Source organism: Cyanistes caeruleus, chromosome 36, assembly GCF_971803275.1.
Source record: "Cyanistes caeruleus chromosome 36, bCyaCae1.hap1.1, whole genome shotgun sequence".
NCBI classification, from domain to species: domain Eukaryota; kingdom Metazoa; phylum Chordata; class Aves; order Passeriformes; family Paridae; genus Cyanistes; species Cyanistes caeruleus.
In genome coordinates this window covers 350,191-366,236 of record NC_141737.1, presented here as the reverse complement: position 1 = coordinate 366,236, position 16,046 = coordinate 350,191, and the positions used below count along the sequence as shown (strand labels likewise).

General features: G+C 51.1%; 1 protein-coding gene across 1 annotated transcript; it reads right to left on the bottom strand.

Annotated features, from left to right (window-relative positions):
* Nucleotides 1–1,016: 1,016 nt before the first annotated feature.
* On the bottom strand, nt 1,017–10,867 carry CACNG8 (calcium voltage-gated channel auxiliary subunit gamma 8). The gene is made up of 5 exons (XM_086871541.1): nt 10,628–10,867; nt 9,235–9,318; nt 7,248–7,388; nt 2,525–2,977; nt 1,017–1,081 (listed from the first exon to the last, which is right to left on the bottom strand). The coding sequence occupies exons 1-5, from the start codon at nt 10,824–10,826 to the stop codon at nt 1,017–1,019; spliced, it is 942 nt and encodes a 313-aa protein (XP_086727667.1). The 5' UTR covers nt 10,827–10,867.
* Nucleotides 10,868–16,046: the final 5,179 nt, after the last annotated feature.

Genomic DNA, 16,046 nt, shown 5'->3' with positions numbered 1-16,046 from the left:
CCCAGCCCCCCCCTCCCCCCTCGCGTTCGGTAACTGGGATGGACTGGGATGGACTGGGAATGGATTGGTCCAGGGGAACTGGGCCAAACTGGGCCAAACTGGGCCAAACTGGTCCGGACTGGTCCAGGGGAACTGGGAATTCTGGGCCCAAACTGGTCCAGACTGGTCTGGACTGGTCCAAACTGGTCCAAACTGGTCCAGGGAACTGGGAATTCTGGGTCCAAACTGGGCCAAACTGGTCCAGGGCAACTGGGCCAAACTGGGCCAAACTGGTCTGGACTGGTCCAGGGGAACTGGGAATTCTGGGTCCAAACTGGTCTGGACTGGTCCAGGGAACTGGGAATTCTGGGTCCAAACTGGCCCAAACTGGTCCAGGGGAACTGGGCCAAACTGGGCCAAACTGGTCCGGACTGGTCCAGGGAAACTGGGAATTACTGGCCCAAACTGGCCCAAAGTGGTCCAGACTGGTCCAGGGGAACTGGGCCAAACTGGGCCAAACTGGGCCGGACTGGTCCAGGGGAACTGGGAATTCTGGGTCCAAACTGGTCCAAAGTGGTCCAAACTGGCCCAGGGAACTGGGAATTGCGAGTCCAAACTGGTCCGGACTGGTCCAGGGAACTGGGAATTCTGGGTCCAAACTGGGCCAAACTGGTCCGGACTGGTCCAGGGGACTGGGGGATACTGGTCAGGGGAACTGGAGCAAGCTGGTCCAAACTGGTCCAGACTGGTCCGGACTGGTCCAGGGAAACTGGGAATTACTGGCCCAAACTGGTCTGGACTGGTCCAAACCAGTTCAGACTGGTCCAGGGAACTCAGAGATACTGGGCTAAACTGGTCCAGAATGGTTCAGACTGGTTCAGACTGGGCCAAAGTGGTCCAAACTGGTCCAAACTGGTCCAAAGTGGCCCAAAATGGTCCAGACTGGTCCAAACTGGTCCAAAGTGGGCCAAGCTGGGCCAAAGTGGCCCAAACTGGTCCAGACTGGTCCAAACTGGGCCAAAGTGGCCCAAAATGGTTCAGACTGGTCCAAACTGGTCCAAAGTGGGCCAAACTGGGCCAAACTGGTTCAAACTGGTCCGTTCTGGTCCAAAGTGAACCAAAATGGTTCAGACTGGTCCAAACTGGTCCCAACTGGGCCAAACTGGTCTGTACTGGGCCAAACTGGGCCAAACTGATCCTAAGTGGTCCAAGGTGGCCCAAACTGGTCCAAACTGGTCCAAAGTGACCCAAAATGGTTCAGACTGGTCCAAACTGACCCAAACTGGTCCGTACTGGTTTGTACTGGTGGGGGCATCCCGGGGTCCCAGCCCCCCCCTTTAAGGCACTGGGACCCCCCGGGGGTTGGGGGGGGGAGGGGCAAAAAAGGCGAATTTTGGGACCCCCCGGGAAGGGAAAATTTGGGAATTTTATTCCCAAAAATTGGGGATTTGGGGGGATTTTTTTGGGAATTTTTTGGGATTTTTTGGGAATTTTTTGGGGAATTTTTTGGGAATTTTTGGGGAAATTTTTGGGGGGAATTTTGGGGATTTTGGGGGATTTTTGGGGGGAATTTTGGGGGAATTTTGGGGAATTTTTTGGGAATTTTTGGGGGATTTTGGGGGGGATTTTTGGGGGGAATTTTTGGGAATTTTGGGGGATTTTTTGGGGGAATGTTTGGGAATTTTTTGGGAATTTTTGGGGAATTTTTGGGGAATTTTTTGGGAATTTTTTGGGAATTTTTGGGGCGAATTTTGGGGATTTTGGGATATTCTTTTGGGGAATTTTGGGGGATTTTTGGGATAATTTTTGGGGATTTTTGGGAACATCCTGAGGTGAATTTTAGGGAATTTTTGGAGGATTTTTTGGGATTATCCCTGTGAATTTCGGGATAATTTTGGGATAATTCCAGGATAATTTCGGGATAATTCCGGGATAATTTTGGGATAATTTCGGGATAATTCCGGGATAATTCCGGGATAATTTTCTGGTAATTTCAGGATAATTCCAGGATAATTCCAAGATAATTCCGGGACAATTTCAGGATAATTTTGGGATAATTCCAAGATAATTTTGGGATAATTTCGGGATAATTTCGTGATAATTTTAGGATAATTCTGGGATAATTCCAGGATAATTCCGGGATATTTTCGTGATAATTTCAGGATAATTTCAGGATAATTCCGGGATAATTTCGGGATAATTTCAGGATAATTCCGGGATAATTTTGGGATAATTCCGAGATAATTTTGGGATAATTCCGGGATAATTCTGGGATAATTCCAGGATAATTCCGGGATAATTCCGGGATAATTTTGGGGTTCCCCTCCCCCCCCCCCATTTCACACCGGGGTCGTTTTCCTATTGAGGGTCCCGGTGCCCCCCCCGGGGGTCTCCCCTCCCCCACCCCCTCCCCCCTGCAGCGTCAGGAAGGCGGGGGGTGGGGGAGGGGCACCGGGCGTGCCGGGTGGGGGAGGGGGCTGCGGCGGGGGGAGGGGCGCGGCGGGGGTGGGGGGAGGAGGGGGCGTGGCTTCCACCCCTCCCCCACCCCGGCTCAGGGTGTACATGGAAATCTCGGGCGGGGGAGGGGCGGAGGGTGGGGGAGGGGAGGCGGGGGGTTTCCCGCGGGGTGGGGGAGGGGGGGAGGGGTCCCGCGAGCGCCGCCCGCTGGAGCGCGAGCCCGAGCGCGAGCGGCGGCGCGGGGGGGGGCGGGGCCGCGGCAGCGCGGGGGGAGGGGCGGAGCGGGGAGGGGGCGGGGGGGGAGGGGCGGGGGGCGGTGGGGGAGGGGCTTTGCGGTGCCGCTCGATGTAAAGGTTGACGGCGAGGACCCCGATGGCCTCGGCCAGGATGAAGGAGACCCCCCCGAAATAAAAGGACCAGCCGTAGGAGTAGGGGGAGGGGCGGCGGTCGCCGTCGCGGCGGGGGGAGGGGAGACCCCCCGCGGAGCCCTCGCCGGAGTTGGAGGAGATGTAAACGATGACGCCGATGATGTTGGAGAGGCCTTGGGAAGGGGGGAGAAAAAAGGGGGAAATAAAGGGGAAATAAAGGGGAAATAAAGGGGAAATAAAGGGGAAATACAGGGGAAATAAAGAGGAAATAAAGGGGGAATAAAGGGGAAATAAAGGGGAAATAAAGGGGAAATAAAGGGGAAATAAAGGGGGAATAAAGGGGAAAAAAGGGGGAAATAAAGGGGAAATAAAGGGGAAATAAAGGGGAAATAAAGGGGGAATAAAGGGGAAATAAAGGGGAAATAAAGGGGAAATAAAGGGGAAATAAAGGGGAAATAAAGGGGAAAGGATAAAAAAAAAATGGGGGAAATTTAAAAAAAAAATTGAAAAAAATTGGGGAAAAAGAGAGGAAAATTTAAAAAAAAATGAGAGAAATAAAGGGAAAAAATTGAGGAAATAAAGGAAAAAATTGGGGGGAAAAGAGGAAAAAATTGGGGGAAATAAAGGGAAAAAATTGGGGGAAAAAAGAAAAAAAAATGGGGGAAAAAGAATTAAAAATGGGGGAATTAAAGGGATAAAATTGTGGGGAAAAGGGAAAAATATTGGGGGAAATAAAGGGGAAATAAAGGGGAAATAAAGGGGAAATAAAGGGGAAAGGATAAAAAAAAAATGGGGGGAAATTTAAAAAAAAAATTGAAAAAAATATGGGGGAAAATTGAAAAAGATTGGGGGGAAAATGGGAAAAAATTGGGGGGAAAAGAGAGGAAAATTTTAAAAAAAATGGGGGAAATAAAGGGAAAAAATTGGGGAAAGGATAAAAAAAAATTGGGGGGAATGGAGAAAAAATTGGGGGGAAAAAGAAAAAAAAAATGGGGGAAATAAAGGGAAAAAATTGGGGAAAAATTGAAAAAATTTGGGGGGAAAATGGAGAAAAAATTGGGGGAAAAAGAATTAAAAATGGGAGAATTAAAGGGATAAAATTGTGGGGAAAAGGGAAAAAAATTGGGGGAAATAAAGGGGAAATAAAGGGAAAATAAAGGGGAAATAAAGGGGAAATAAAGGGGAAATAAAGGGGAAATAAAGGGGAAATAAAGGGGAAATAAAGGGGAAATAAAGGGGAAATAAAGGGGAAAGGATAAAAAAAAATCGGGGGGAAATTAAAAAAAAAATTGAAAAAAATTGGGGGAAAAGAGAGGAAAATTTAAAAAAAAATGAGGAAAATAAAGGGAAAAAATTGGGGAAATAAAGGAAAAAATTGGGGGAAAAAAGAAAAAAAAATGGGGGGAAATTTAAAAAAAAAATGAAAAAAATTGGGGGGAAATGGGAAAAAGTTGGGGGGAAAATGGGAAAAAATTGGGGGGAAAAGAGAGGAAAATTTTAAAAAAAATGGGGGAAATAAAGGGAAAAAATTGGGGAAAGGATAAAAAAAAATTGGGGGGAAATGGAGAAAAAATTGGGGAAAAATTGAAAAAAAATGGGGGAAAAAGAATTAAAAATGGGGGAATTAAAGGGATAAAATTGTGGGGAAAAGGGAAAAAAATTGGGGGAAATAAAGGGGAAATAAAGGGGAAATAAAGGGGAAATAAAGGGGAAAGGATAAAAAAAAAAATGGGGGAAATTTAAAAAAAAAATTGAAAAAAATTGGGGGGAAAATGGAGAAAAAATTGGGGGAAAAAGAAAAAAAATTGGGGGAAAAAGAATTAAAAATGGGGGAAATAAAGGGATAAAATTGGGGGAAATAAAGGGGAAATAAAGGGGAAATAAAGGGGGAATAAAGGGGGAATAAAGGGGAAAGGATAAAAAAAAATGGGGGAAATTTAAAAAAAAAATTGAAAAAAATTGGGGAAAAAGAGAGGAAAATTTAAAAAAAAATGAGGGAAATAAAGGGAAAAAATTGAGGAAATAAAGGAAAAAATTGGGGGGAAAAGAGGAAAAAATTGGGGGAAATAAAGGGAAAAAATTGGGGGAAAAAAGAAAAAAAAATGGGGGAAAAAGAATTAAAAATGGGGGAATTAAAGGGATAAAATTGTGGGGAAAAGGGAAAAATATTGGGGGAAATAAAGGGGAAATAAAGGGAAAATAAAGGGGAAATAAAGGGGAAATAAAGGGGAAATAAAGGGGGAATAAAGGGGAAAGGATAAAAAAAAAATGGGGGAAATTTAAAAAAAAAATTGAAAAAAATTGGGGGGAAAATGGGAAAAAATTGGGGGAAAAAGAATTAAAAATGGGAGAATTAAAGGGATAAAATTGTGGGGAAAAGGGAAAAAAATTGGGGGAGATAAAGGGGAAAGGATAAAAAAAAATGGGGGGAAATTTAAAAAAAAATTGAAAAAAATTGGGGGAAAATTGAAAAAAATTGGGGGAAAAATGGGAAAAAATTGGGGGGAAAAGAGAGGAAAATTTTTCAAAAAATGGGGGAAATAAAGGGAAAAAATTGGGGGAAAATTGAAAAAAATTGGGGGGAATGGAGAAAAAATTGGGGGGGAAAAAGAAAAAAAAAATGGGGGAAATAAAGGGAAAAAATTGGGGAAAAATTGAAAAAATTTGGGGGGAAAATGGAGAAAAAATTGGGGGAAAAAGAATTAAAAATGGGAGAATTAAAGGGATAAAATTGTGGGGAAAAGGGAAAAAAATTGGGGGAAATAAAGGGGAAATAAAGGGGAAAGGATAAAAAAAAAATTGGGGGAAATTTAAAAAAAAAATTGAAAAAAATTGGGGGGAAAATGGAGAAAAAATTGGGGGAAAAAGAAAAAAAATTGGGGGAAAAAGAATTAAAAATGGGGGAAATAAAGGGATAAAATTGGGGGAAATAAAGGGGAAATAAAGGGGAAATAAAGGGGAAAGGATAAAAAAAATGTGGGGAAATTAAAAAAAAATGAAAAAAATTGGGGGGAAAATGGGAAAAAATTGGGGGAAAAAGAGAGGAAAATTTTAAAAAAAATGGGGGAAATAAAGGGAAAAAATTGGGGAAAAAAGGAAAAAATTGGGGTGAAAAGAGGAAAAAATTGGGGGAAATAAAGGGAAAAAATTGGGGGAAAAAGAAAAAAAATGGGGGAAAATGGAGAAAAAATTGGGGAAAAATTGAAACAAATTGGGGGGAAATAAGAGAAAAAAATGGGGGGAAAAGAGAGGAAAATTTTTAAAAAAATGGGGGAAATAAAGGGAAAAAATTGGGGGAAAATTGAAAAAAATTGGGGGGAATGGAGAAAAAATTGGGGGGAAAAAGAAAAAAAAAATGGGGGAAATAAAGGGAAAAAATTGGGGAAAAATTGAAAAAATTTGGGGGGAAAATGGAGAAAAAATTGGGGGAAAAAGAATTAAAAATGGGAGAATTAAAGGGATAAAATTGTGGGGAAAAGGGAAAAAATTGGGGGAATAAAGGGGAAATAAAGGGGGGGAAAAATGGGGGTTTGGGATGGATTTTGAGGATTCAGGGATGGATTTTGGGATGAATTTTGAGGATTCAGGGATGGATTTTGGGATGAATTTTGGGGTTTTTGGGATGGATTTTGGGGTTTTTGGGGTGAATTTTGGGGTTTTTGGGATGAATTTTGGAGTTTTTGGGATGAATTTGGGGTTTTTTATCCCCCCACGTACCAGCAGCCACGAAGAGGATTCAAGGATGGATTTTGGGATGGATTTTGGGGATTCAAGGATGGATTTTGGGCTGGATTTTGGGGATTCAGGGATGGATTTTGGGGTTTTTGGGATGAATTTGGGGTTTTTGGGGTGAATTTTGGGGATTTTGGGATGGATTTTGGGGTTTTTATCCCCCCACGTACCAGCGGCCACGAAGAGGATTCAGGGATGGATTTTGGGATGGATTTTGGGGATTCAGGGATGGATTTTGGGATGAATTTTGGGGTTTTTGGGATGAATTTGGGATTTTTATCCCCCCACGTACCAGCGGCCACGAAGAGGATTCAGGGATGGATTTTGGGATGGATTTTGGGGATTCAGGGATGGATTTTGGGATGAATTTTGGGGATTCAGGGATGGATTTTGGGGATTTTGGGATGAATTTGGGGGTTTTTGGGATGAATTTTGGGGTTTTTATCCCCCCATGTACCAGCGGCCACGAAGAGGATTCAGGGATGGATTTTGGGCTGGATTTTGGGGTTTTTGGGATGAATTTTGGAGTTTTTGGGATGAATTTCGGGGTTTTGGGGATGAATTTGGGGGTTTTTGTCCCCCCACGTACCAGCAGCCACGAAGAGGATTCAGGGATGGATTTTGGGATGGATTTTGGGGTTTTTGGGATGGATTTTGGGATGGATTTTGGGGTTTTTGGGATGAATTTTGGGATTTTGTCCCCCCACGTACCAGCAGCCACGAAGAGGATGCCGGCTCCGAGCACGAGGCTGGTCCTGGCGCGCTGCAGGCGCGACGCGGCCACGCAGAGCCCCCCCAGCAGCAGCAGCACTGCGCTGAGGATCGGAAAAATGCTGGAGGCCCGGACCACGCCTACCGAGACAAAACCGGCCAATCAGAGCGCGGCGGGGGCTGAGAGCGGCCAATGGGAGAGCAGGGAGCGGGAACCAATCAGGGAGCAGCGTTGGAGGTTGGGATCCGCTACCTCCAACCAATCAGAGCCTGGGAGCTGGGAACCAATCAGGGAGCAGTGTTGGAAGGGGGACAAGGGAGTTCTGACCAATCAGAGAGCAGCGTTGGAGGTTGGGATCTGCCACCTCCAGCCAATCAGAGCCCGGGGATGGGAGCCAATCAGAGAGAAGCATTGGAGGCTGGGTCTCTTATCTCCAGCCAATGGGAGAGCAGGGAGCGGGAGCCAATCAGAGAGCGGCGTTGGAGGCTGGGATCCGTTACCTCCGGCCAATCAGAGCCCTGGGATGGGAGCCAATCAGGGAGCAGCGTTGGAGGGGGGAGTTCTGACCAATCAGGGAGCGGCTTTGGAGACGAGATCCGCTACCTCTGGCCAATCAGAGCCCTGGGATGGGAGCCAATCAGGGAGCAGCGTTGTGGGGGGGAGTTCTGACCAATCAGGCAGCGGCTTTGGAGACTGGGATCCGCTACCTCTGGCCAATCAGAGCTCAGGAGCTGGGAGCCAATTAGGGAGTGGGAGCCGATCCCTCCAACCAATCAGAGACCAGGAATGAGGAGGGATCCACCACCTCCAGCCAATCACAGCTCAGGGGCTGGGAACTAATCAGGAAGCAGGGCGTGGTTGCCATGGGAACGGCCGGGACGGTTGCCAGGGCGGTCACGGGGGCGTTTCCAAGGCGACGGCGGCGCCGGGAGGGCGCCAAGGGCGTTTCCATGGAGACAAGGCTGGAAGCGGCAGCGCGGTTGCCATGGAAACGCCCGGCCGGGCTCCGGGAGGATGCCGGGAGCGTCGCCGTGGCAACGCCGGCAGGGCGAGACAGGAGGGGGGAGATGGAGACGCGGTTGCCATGGAGACAGGGGATGACGGCGACACCGTTCCTGTGGTGACGGGGGGGGTGACAACGGTGCGGTCACCACGGTTGTCATGGTGACAGTGACACAGTTCCCATGGTTACGGAGTGACAATGCCACGGTTGTCATGGTGACAGTGACAGGGTTCCCGTGGTTACGGAGTGACAATGACCCAGTTGCCATGGTGACAATGACACGGTTCCCGTGGTTACGGAGTGACAATGACCCAGTTGCCATGGTGACAATGACACGGTTCCCGTGGTTACGGAGTGACAATGGCACGGTTGCCATGGTAACTCACGCAGCAGGCACTCGGTGCTGTTGTGGTGACAATAGAAAGGTCCCCATGGTTACAGGGTGACAATGACATGGTTGCCATGGTGACAATGATGACAGGTACACGGTTGCCATGGTAACTCACGCAGCTGGTACTCAGCGCTGTCATGGTGACAATGATGACAATGGTGACAGGTAAACGGTTGCCATGGTTACACGGTGACAGTGAAATGGTTGCCATGGTTACACGGTGACAGTGACATGGTCGCCATGGTGACAGGCACACGGTTGCCATGGTAACTCACGCAGCAGGTACTCGGTGCTGTCCTGGTGACAATGAGACGGTGGCAATGATGACAATGGTGACAGGTACACAGTTGCCATGGTGACAATGATGACAGGTACATGGTTGCCATGGTTACACGGTGACAGTGACACGGTTGCCATGGTTACACGGTGACAGTGACACGGTTGCCATGGTAACTCACGCAGCAGGTACTCGGCGCTGTCGTGGTGACAATGACACGGTGACAATGGTGACCCTGACACGGTTCTCATGGTGACAGGGTGACAATGACACGGTTGCCATGGTGACAGGCACACGGTTGCCATGGTAACTCACGCAGCAGGTACTCGGCGCTGTCGTGGTCGTACTCCAGGTCCTCAGGGAAGTGGTTGATGCGCAGGCACAGCCCCCGCTTCAGCCCTGGGGGGACAGCGGGGACGTTTGGGGACGTTTGGGGACACTTTGGGGACATTTCAGGACATTTTGGGGACATTTGGGGATATTTTGGGGACATTTCAGGACATTTTGGGGACATTTCAGGACATTTTGGGGACATTTCAGGACATTTGGGAATATTTTGGGGACATTTGGGGATATTTTGGGGACATTTGGGGATATTTTGGGGGCATCAAGGACACCTCAGGTGTCCCCAGCAGGGCCAGCGGTGTCCCCGGTGACGTCACAGGTGTCCCTGGTGACGTCACAGGTGTCCCCGGTGATGTCACAGATGTCCCCAGTGACGCCACCATTGTCCCTGGTGACGTCACAGGTGTCCCTGACTGACCCTGAAGCCCCAAGTGATGTCCCCAAATGGCTCCAGGTGTGTCCCCAGGTGTCCCCAGACCCCCCCAGGTGTGTCCCCAGGTACCCCCAGCTATCCCAGGAGTGTCGCAGACCACCCCAGGTGTGTCCCCAAGTGTCCCCAGGTGCCCCCAGCTGTCCCCAAGTGTCCCCAGGTGTGTCCCCATGTACCCTGGGTGTATCCCAGGTGTCCCCAGGTGTATCCCAGGTGTCCCCAGCTATCCCAGGTGTGTCCCAGACCCCCCCAGGTGTCCCCAGGTGTATCCTGAGCTAACCCAAGTGTCCCCAGGTGTCCCCAGAGTGTGTCCCAGGTACCCCCAGGTGTCCCCAGGTGTGTCCCAGGTACCCCCAGGTGTCCCCAGGTGTGTCCCAGACCCCCCCAGGTGTCCCCAGGTGTCCCCAGGTGTGTCCCAGGTACCCCCAGGTGTATCCCCAGGTGTGTCCCAGGTACCCCCAGGTGTCCCCAGGTGTCCCCAGGTGTGTCCCAGGTACCCCCAGGTGTCCCCAGGTGTCCCCAGGTGTGTCCCAGGTACCCCCAGGTGTCCCCAGGTGTGTCCCAGGTACCCCCAGGTGTCCCCAGGTGTGTCCCAGGTACCCCCAGGTGTATCCCCAGGTGTGTCCCAGGTACCCCCAGGTGTCCCCAGGTGTCCCCAGGTGTGTCCCAGGTGTTTCCAGGTGTCCCCAGGTGTATCCCCAGGTATCCCCAGGTGTCCCCAGGAGTGTCCCCAGACCCCCCCAGGTACCCCCAGGTGTCCCCAGGTACCCCCAGGTGTCCCCAGGTGTGTCCCCATGTACCCTGGGTGTATCCCAGGTGTCCCCAGGTGTCCCCAGGTGTATCCCAGGTACCCCCAGGTGTCCCCAGGTGTGTCCCCAGCTGTGTCCCAGACCCCCCCAGGTGTCCCCAGCTGTGTCCCCGGTACCCCCGTACCCTCCAGGCAGCACACCCTCCACAGCCCCGAGTGCGTCATCCCCCCGTGCTCCCTGCGCTCCGCTCCTCCCGTCCCCGCGCCTGTCCCCGCCGCGCCACTTCCGCTTCCGGTTCCGCTTCCGCTTCCGGTGCCGTTGGTGCCGTTGCAGACGCGGGCGCGGGCGTAGAGCCAGTAGTCGGTGCCGATGGCGATGGCCATGAGGCCGAAGGCCGCGAAGGCCCCCACGGCCGTCAGCAGCACCTGAGCCCCCCGCTCGCACCAGCCCGCCCCTCCCCCACCCCCCCACAGCTTCAGCTGCCCCCACGGGCCCCGCGGGGGGGGGGAGGGGCTGCCCCCCCCCGCGCCCGGGGAAGGGGGGGGAGGGGGGAGGGTGGGGGAGGGGGCGGGGGGACCCCCCGAGGAGGCCCCGCCCCCCCACAGGGTGAGGATGCCCAGGGTGGGGGGAGGGGGGGGTTTGGGGAGGGGGGGTTTAAGGGTGGGGGAGGGGGTTTGGGGAGTGGGGGAGGGGGGATTTGGGGGGGTTTAAGGGTGGGGGAGGGGGGTCTGGGGAATGGGGAAGGGGATTTGGGGGGTTTGGGGAGTGGGGGAGGGGGGGTTTAAGGGTGGGGGAGGGGGTTTGAGGAGTGGGGGAGGGGATTTGGGGGGTTTGGGGGTGGGGGAGGCGGGATTTGGGCGGTTTAAGGGTGGGGGAGGGGGGATTTGGGGGGGTTTAAGGGTGGGGGAGGGGGGTCTGGGGAATGGGGAAGGGGATTTGGGGGGTTTGGGGAGTGGGGGAGGGGTTTTGGGGGGGATTTAGGAGTGGGGGAGGGGGTTTGGGGAGTGGGGGAGGGGGGATTTGGGGGGATTTAGGGGTGGGGGAGGGGGGTTTTAAGAGTGGGGGAGGGGATTTGGGGGGTTTGAGGGGTGGGGGAGGGGTTTTGGGGGGGTTTGGGGAGTGGGGGAGGGGTTTTGGGGGGGTTTGAGGGGTGGGGGAGGGGTTTTTTGGGGGGGTTTAAGGGTGGGGGAGGGGAGGTTTAAAGGAATTTGGGGGGGATTTTGGGGGAGGGGTCCCGGGATTTGAAGCGGGGGGGGGGGTCTCAGGTGCTGGTGGGGGAGGGGCTCCTCGGTCTCGGCCAATCAGCTGTGGAGAAACGGGGGGGGGGGAGGGGTCTTAAATTAAACCCCCCCCCCAAAAAAAAATGGGGCGTACCAAAGCGGGGGGAGGGGGGGGGAAATTGGGGAGGGGTCCGGGATCGCCCCTCCCCCCCCCTCCAAGGCAACGAAACCCCCCCGGAACCCCCCAAAATCCGCTCAAGACCCCCCAAATCCCCCCAAAAACCCCCCGGGACCCCCCAAAACCCCCCCAAATCACCTGAAGACCCCCCCAAAATCTCTTCAGAACCCCCCCAAATCCCCCCAAAAACCCCCCGGGACTCCCCCCAAATCACCTCTAGACCCCCCAAAATCCCCTCAGGACCCCCCAGATCATCCCAGGACCCCCCAAATCCCCCCAAAAACCCCCCGGGACCCCCCCAAATCACCTCTAGACCCCCCAAAATCCCCTCAGGACCCCCCAGATCTCCCCAGGACCCCCCAAAACCTTCCGGGACCCCCCAAAAATCCCCTCAAGACCCCCCCAAATCCCCCCCGGGGACCCCCAAATCCCCCCAAAAGCCCCTCGGGACCCCTCAATAAAAACCCCAGGACCCCCCAAAACCCCCGACCCCCCCCCCCCCCTTTTTTTACCTCCTCAGTCGCCGATTCCAAATTTTGGGGGTCCCGGCTCCGATTCGGGGGGGTCCAGGCGTGGATTTTGGGACCCCCCCCGCCCCCTCCTCACCCCCCCCAATTTTATTTTGGGGAGGGGGGGGTCCCCCGGATTTTTGGGGGGTCCCCGGGGGGGATTTTTGGGGTTTCCGGGGGGGTTTTGGGGATTTTTGGGGGGTCCCGGGGGGGTTTTGGGGATTTTTGGGGGGTCCCGGGGGGGTTTTGGGGGGTCCCCGCCGCCGGTGCCGGTCCCGGGTTCGGCTGCGACGTTTGGGGGGGGGGGAGGGGAAAATTGGGGGGGGCTCCGATGAGGGGGGGGGAGGGGGGAAAGGGGGAGGGGCCTGGAAGGTTCTGCGGTGACGTCAGCGCTGGGCGGGGCCCGGAGCCGCGGGGTTTTGGGGGGGTTTTGGCCCCGCCCCCCCTCCCGCGCGCGCGGTTTCCATGGGAACGGGAAAGCGGCGCCGTTTCCGGGGTAACGGGGAGGCCACGCCCCCCGCGGGATAGGCCACGCCTCCGAGTTAAGCCACGCCCCTTCAGGCGCTAATTAACCCTCCCAGAGCAGCCTAATTAACTCCCTCGGCACTAATTAACCCCCCAGGCCACCTTAATTAACCCCCCTGGCACTAATTAATCACCCCCGGCACTAATTAACCCACTCAGACCACACCAATTAACCTGACCTGGCACTAATTAACCCCCAAGACCAACTAATTAACCCCTCTGACCACCCTAATTAACCCCCCAGGCACTAATTAACCCCCTAGACCACCCTAATTAACTCCCCAAGCACTAATTAACCCCCCAGACCACCCTAATTAATCTGGCCAGGCCCTAATTAACCCTCCCACTCCTCCCCAATCAAGTTGCCAGCCCCTAATTAACCCCCCAGCCCCTAATTAAACCCCCTAATTAACCTCCCCGGCACTAATTACCCCCCCCAGACCGCCCTAATTAATCCCCCAGGGTTTGGGGAGGTCCGGGGGAGGAATTTTTGGGAATCCTGGGATGATTTTTGGGAATCCCAGGGTGATTTTTATGATTCCAGGATGAATTTTTGGGAATCCTGGGATGATTTTTGGGAATCCCGGGATAATTTTGGAATTCCGGGATCAATTTTTGGGGCATCCCAGAGCGATCTTTTGGGATCTGGGGAAGATTTTTGGGAATCCCGGTTTAATTTTTGGGGATCCCAGGATCATTTTAGGAATCCCAAAATGATTTTTGGGGTCCCAGGATGATTTTTGGGAATCCCAGGATGATTTTTGGGATCCCAGGATGAATTTTGGGATCCCTGGATGATTTTTTGGAATCCCAGGATGATTTTTGGGAATCCCAGACTGATTTTTGGATTCCTGGGCTCATTTTTTGGGATCCCAGGCCGATTTTTGGAATCCTGGTTTGATTTTGGGGATCCCAGGATGATTTTTGTGACTCCACGATCATTTTTGGGATCCCAGGATGATTTTTTGAGATCCTGGGCCGATTTTGGGGATCCCTGGATAATTTTTGGGGATCCCAGGATGATTTTTATGATCCCAGGATGATTTTTGTGACCCCAGGATGATTTTTTGTGACCCCAGGATGATTTTTGTGACCCCAGAATGATTTTTGGGATCCCAGGATGATTTTTGGGATCCCAGGATCATTTTTGGGATCCCAGTCTGATTTTTGTGATCTCGGGATGATTTTTTTGACCCCAGGATGATTTTGTGAATCTCAGGAAGATTTTTGGGAATCCTGGGCCGATTTTTGTGACCCCAGGATGATTTTTGGGATCCTGGTTTGATTTTTGGGATCCCAGGATGATTTTTGGGACCCCAGGATGATTTTTGTGACCCCAGGGTGATTTTTATGATCCCAGGATCATTTTTGGGAATCCCAGTCTGATTTTTGGGATCTCGGGATGATTTTTGGGATCCCAGGATGATTTTTGGGAATCCTGGTTTGATTTTTGGGGTTCCAGGATCATTTTTGGGATCCCTGGATGAATTTTGGGATCCCTGGATGAATTTTGGGATCCCTGGATGATTTTTGTGACCCCAGGATGATTTTTGTGACCCCAGGATGATTTTTGGGGATCCCAGGATGATTTTTGTGACCCCAGGATGATTTTTGGGATCCCAAAATAATTTTTAGGAATCCCAGGATGATTTTTGGGATCCCAGGATGATTTTTGGGATCCCAGGATGATTTTTGGGATTTCTGGATGATTTTTGGGATCCCTGGATGATTTTTGGGATCCCAGGATGAATTTTGGGAATCCCAGGATGATTTTTGTGACCCCAGGATGATTTTTGGGATCCCAGGATGATTTTTGTGACCCCAGGATGATTTTTGTGACCCCAGGATGATTTTTGGGATCCCAGGATGATTTTTGTGACCCCAGGATGATTTTTGGGATCCCTGGATGATTTTTTGGGAATCCCTGGATGAATTTTGGGGATCCTGGTTTGATTTTTGGGATCCCAGGATGATTTTTTTGACCCCACGATCATTTTTGGGATCCCAGGATGAATTTTGGGATCCCTGGATGAATTTTTTAACCCCAGGATGATTTTTGGGGATCCCAGGATCAATTTTGGGATCCCTGGATGATTTTTGGAATCCCAGGATGAATTTGGGGATCCCAGGATGATTTTTGGGATCCCAGGATGAATTTTGGGATCCCAGTCTGATTTTTGGGATCTCGGGATGATTTTTGTGACCCCAGGATGATTTTTGGGATCCCAAAATAATTTTTAGGAATCCCAGGATGATTTTTGGGATCCCAGGATGATTTTTTTGACCCCATGATGATTTTTGTGACCCCAGAATGATTTTTGGGATCCCTGGATGATTTTTGGGGATCCCAGGATGATTTTTGTGACCGCAGGATGATTTTTGGGACCCCAGGATGATTTTTGGGGATCCCAGGATGATTTTTGGGGATCCCAGGATGATTTTTTTGACCCCAGGATGATTTTTGTGACCCCAGGATGATTTTTGTGATCCCAGGATGATTTTTGGGATCCCAGGATGATTTTTTTGAGAATCCTGGGCCGATTTTTGGGATCCCTGGATGATTTTTGTGACCCCAGGATGATTTTTGGGATCCCAGGATGATTTTTGGGATCCCAGGATGATTTTTGTGACCCCAGGATGAATTTTGGAATCCCAGGATGATTTTTGAGGATCCCAGGATGATTTTTGTGACCCCAGGATGATTTTTTGGAATCCCAGGATAATTTCAGAGCTCTCACCCCCACCCGGAACAGTTTGAAATTCTTTATTGAGGTCACGTGATCCCTTATTTACATATCATACATCTTGAAAAGGGGGGGAAGGGCCGTGACCCCTCCCCCCTCCCCTCCCCACCCCCCCAATTTTTATTTTTATATATTTTTTTAAATTTTATTTTATTTTATTTTTTTGGCTTTTTGGTTTTTTTTTTTTACCCCTCCCCCCCCATTTTTTTTTTTTTTAATTTATATTGTTTTAATTACTATTAATATTAATATTATTATTAATTATTATTTTGGGGGGAGGGGTCGCTACATATCGGAGCCGTTTTATTGCCACAGTAATTATTTCGGGGGAGGGGACGCCATCCCCGCCCCTCCCCCTTCCCCAAGCCCCTCCCCCTTCCCCAAGCCCCTCCCCCACCCCCCCGGGACCCCCCCTGCCCCCCCCATT

Excerpts from the sequence above, each read along its gene's own strand:
- CACNG8 (XM_086871541.1), bottom strand. The coding sequence starts at position 10,826 with ATGGCCATCGCCATCGGCACCGACTACTGGCTCTACGCCCGCGCCCGC. Across the intron at positions 2,978-7,247 it reads CATCCTCTTCGTGGCTGCTG|GCCTCTCCAACATCATCGGC; the intron begins GTACGTGGGGGG and ends CCCCTTCCCAAG. Across the intron at positions 1,082-2,524 it reads CATGTACACCCTGAGCCGGG|AACGGACCAGTTTGAACCAG; the intron begins GTGGGGGAGGGG and ends ACTTTGGACCAG.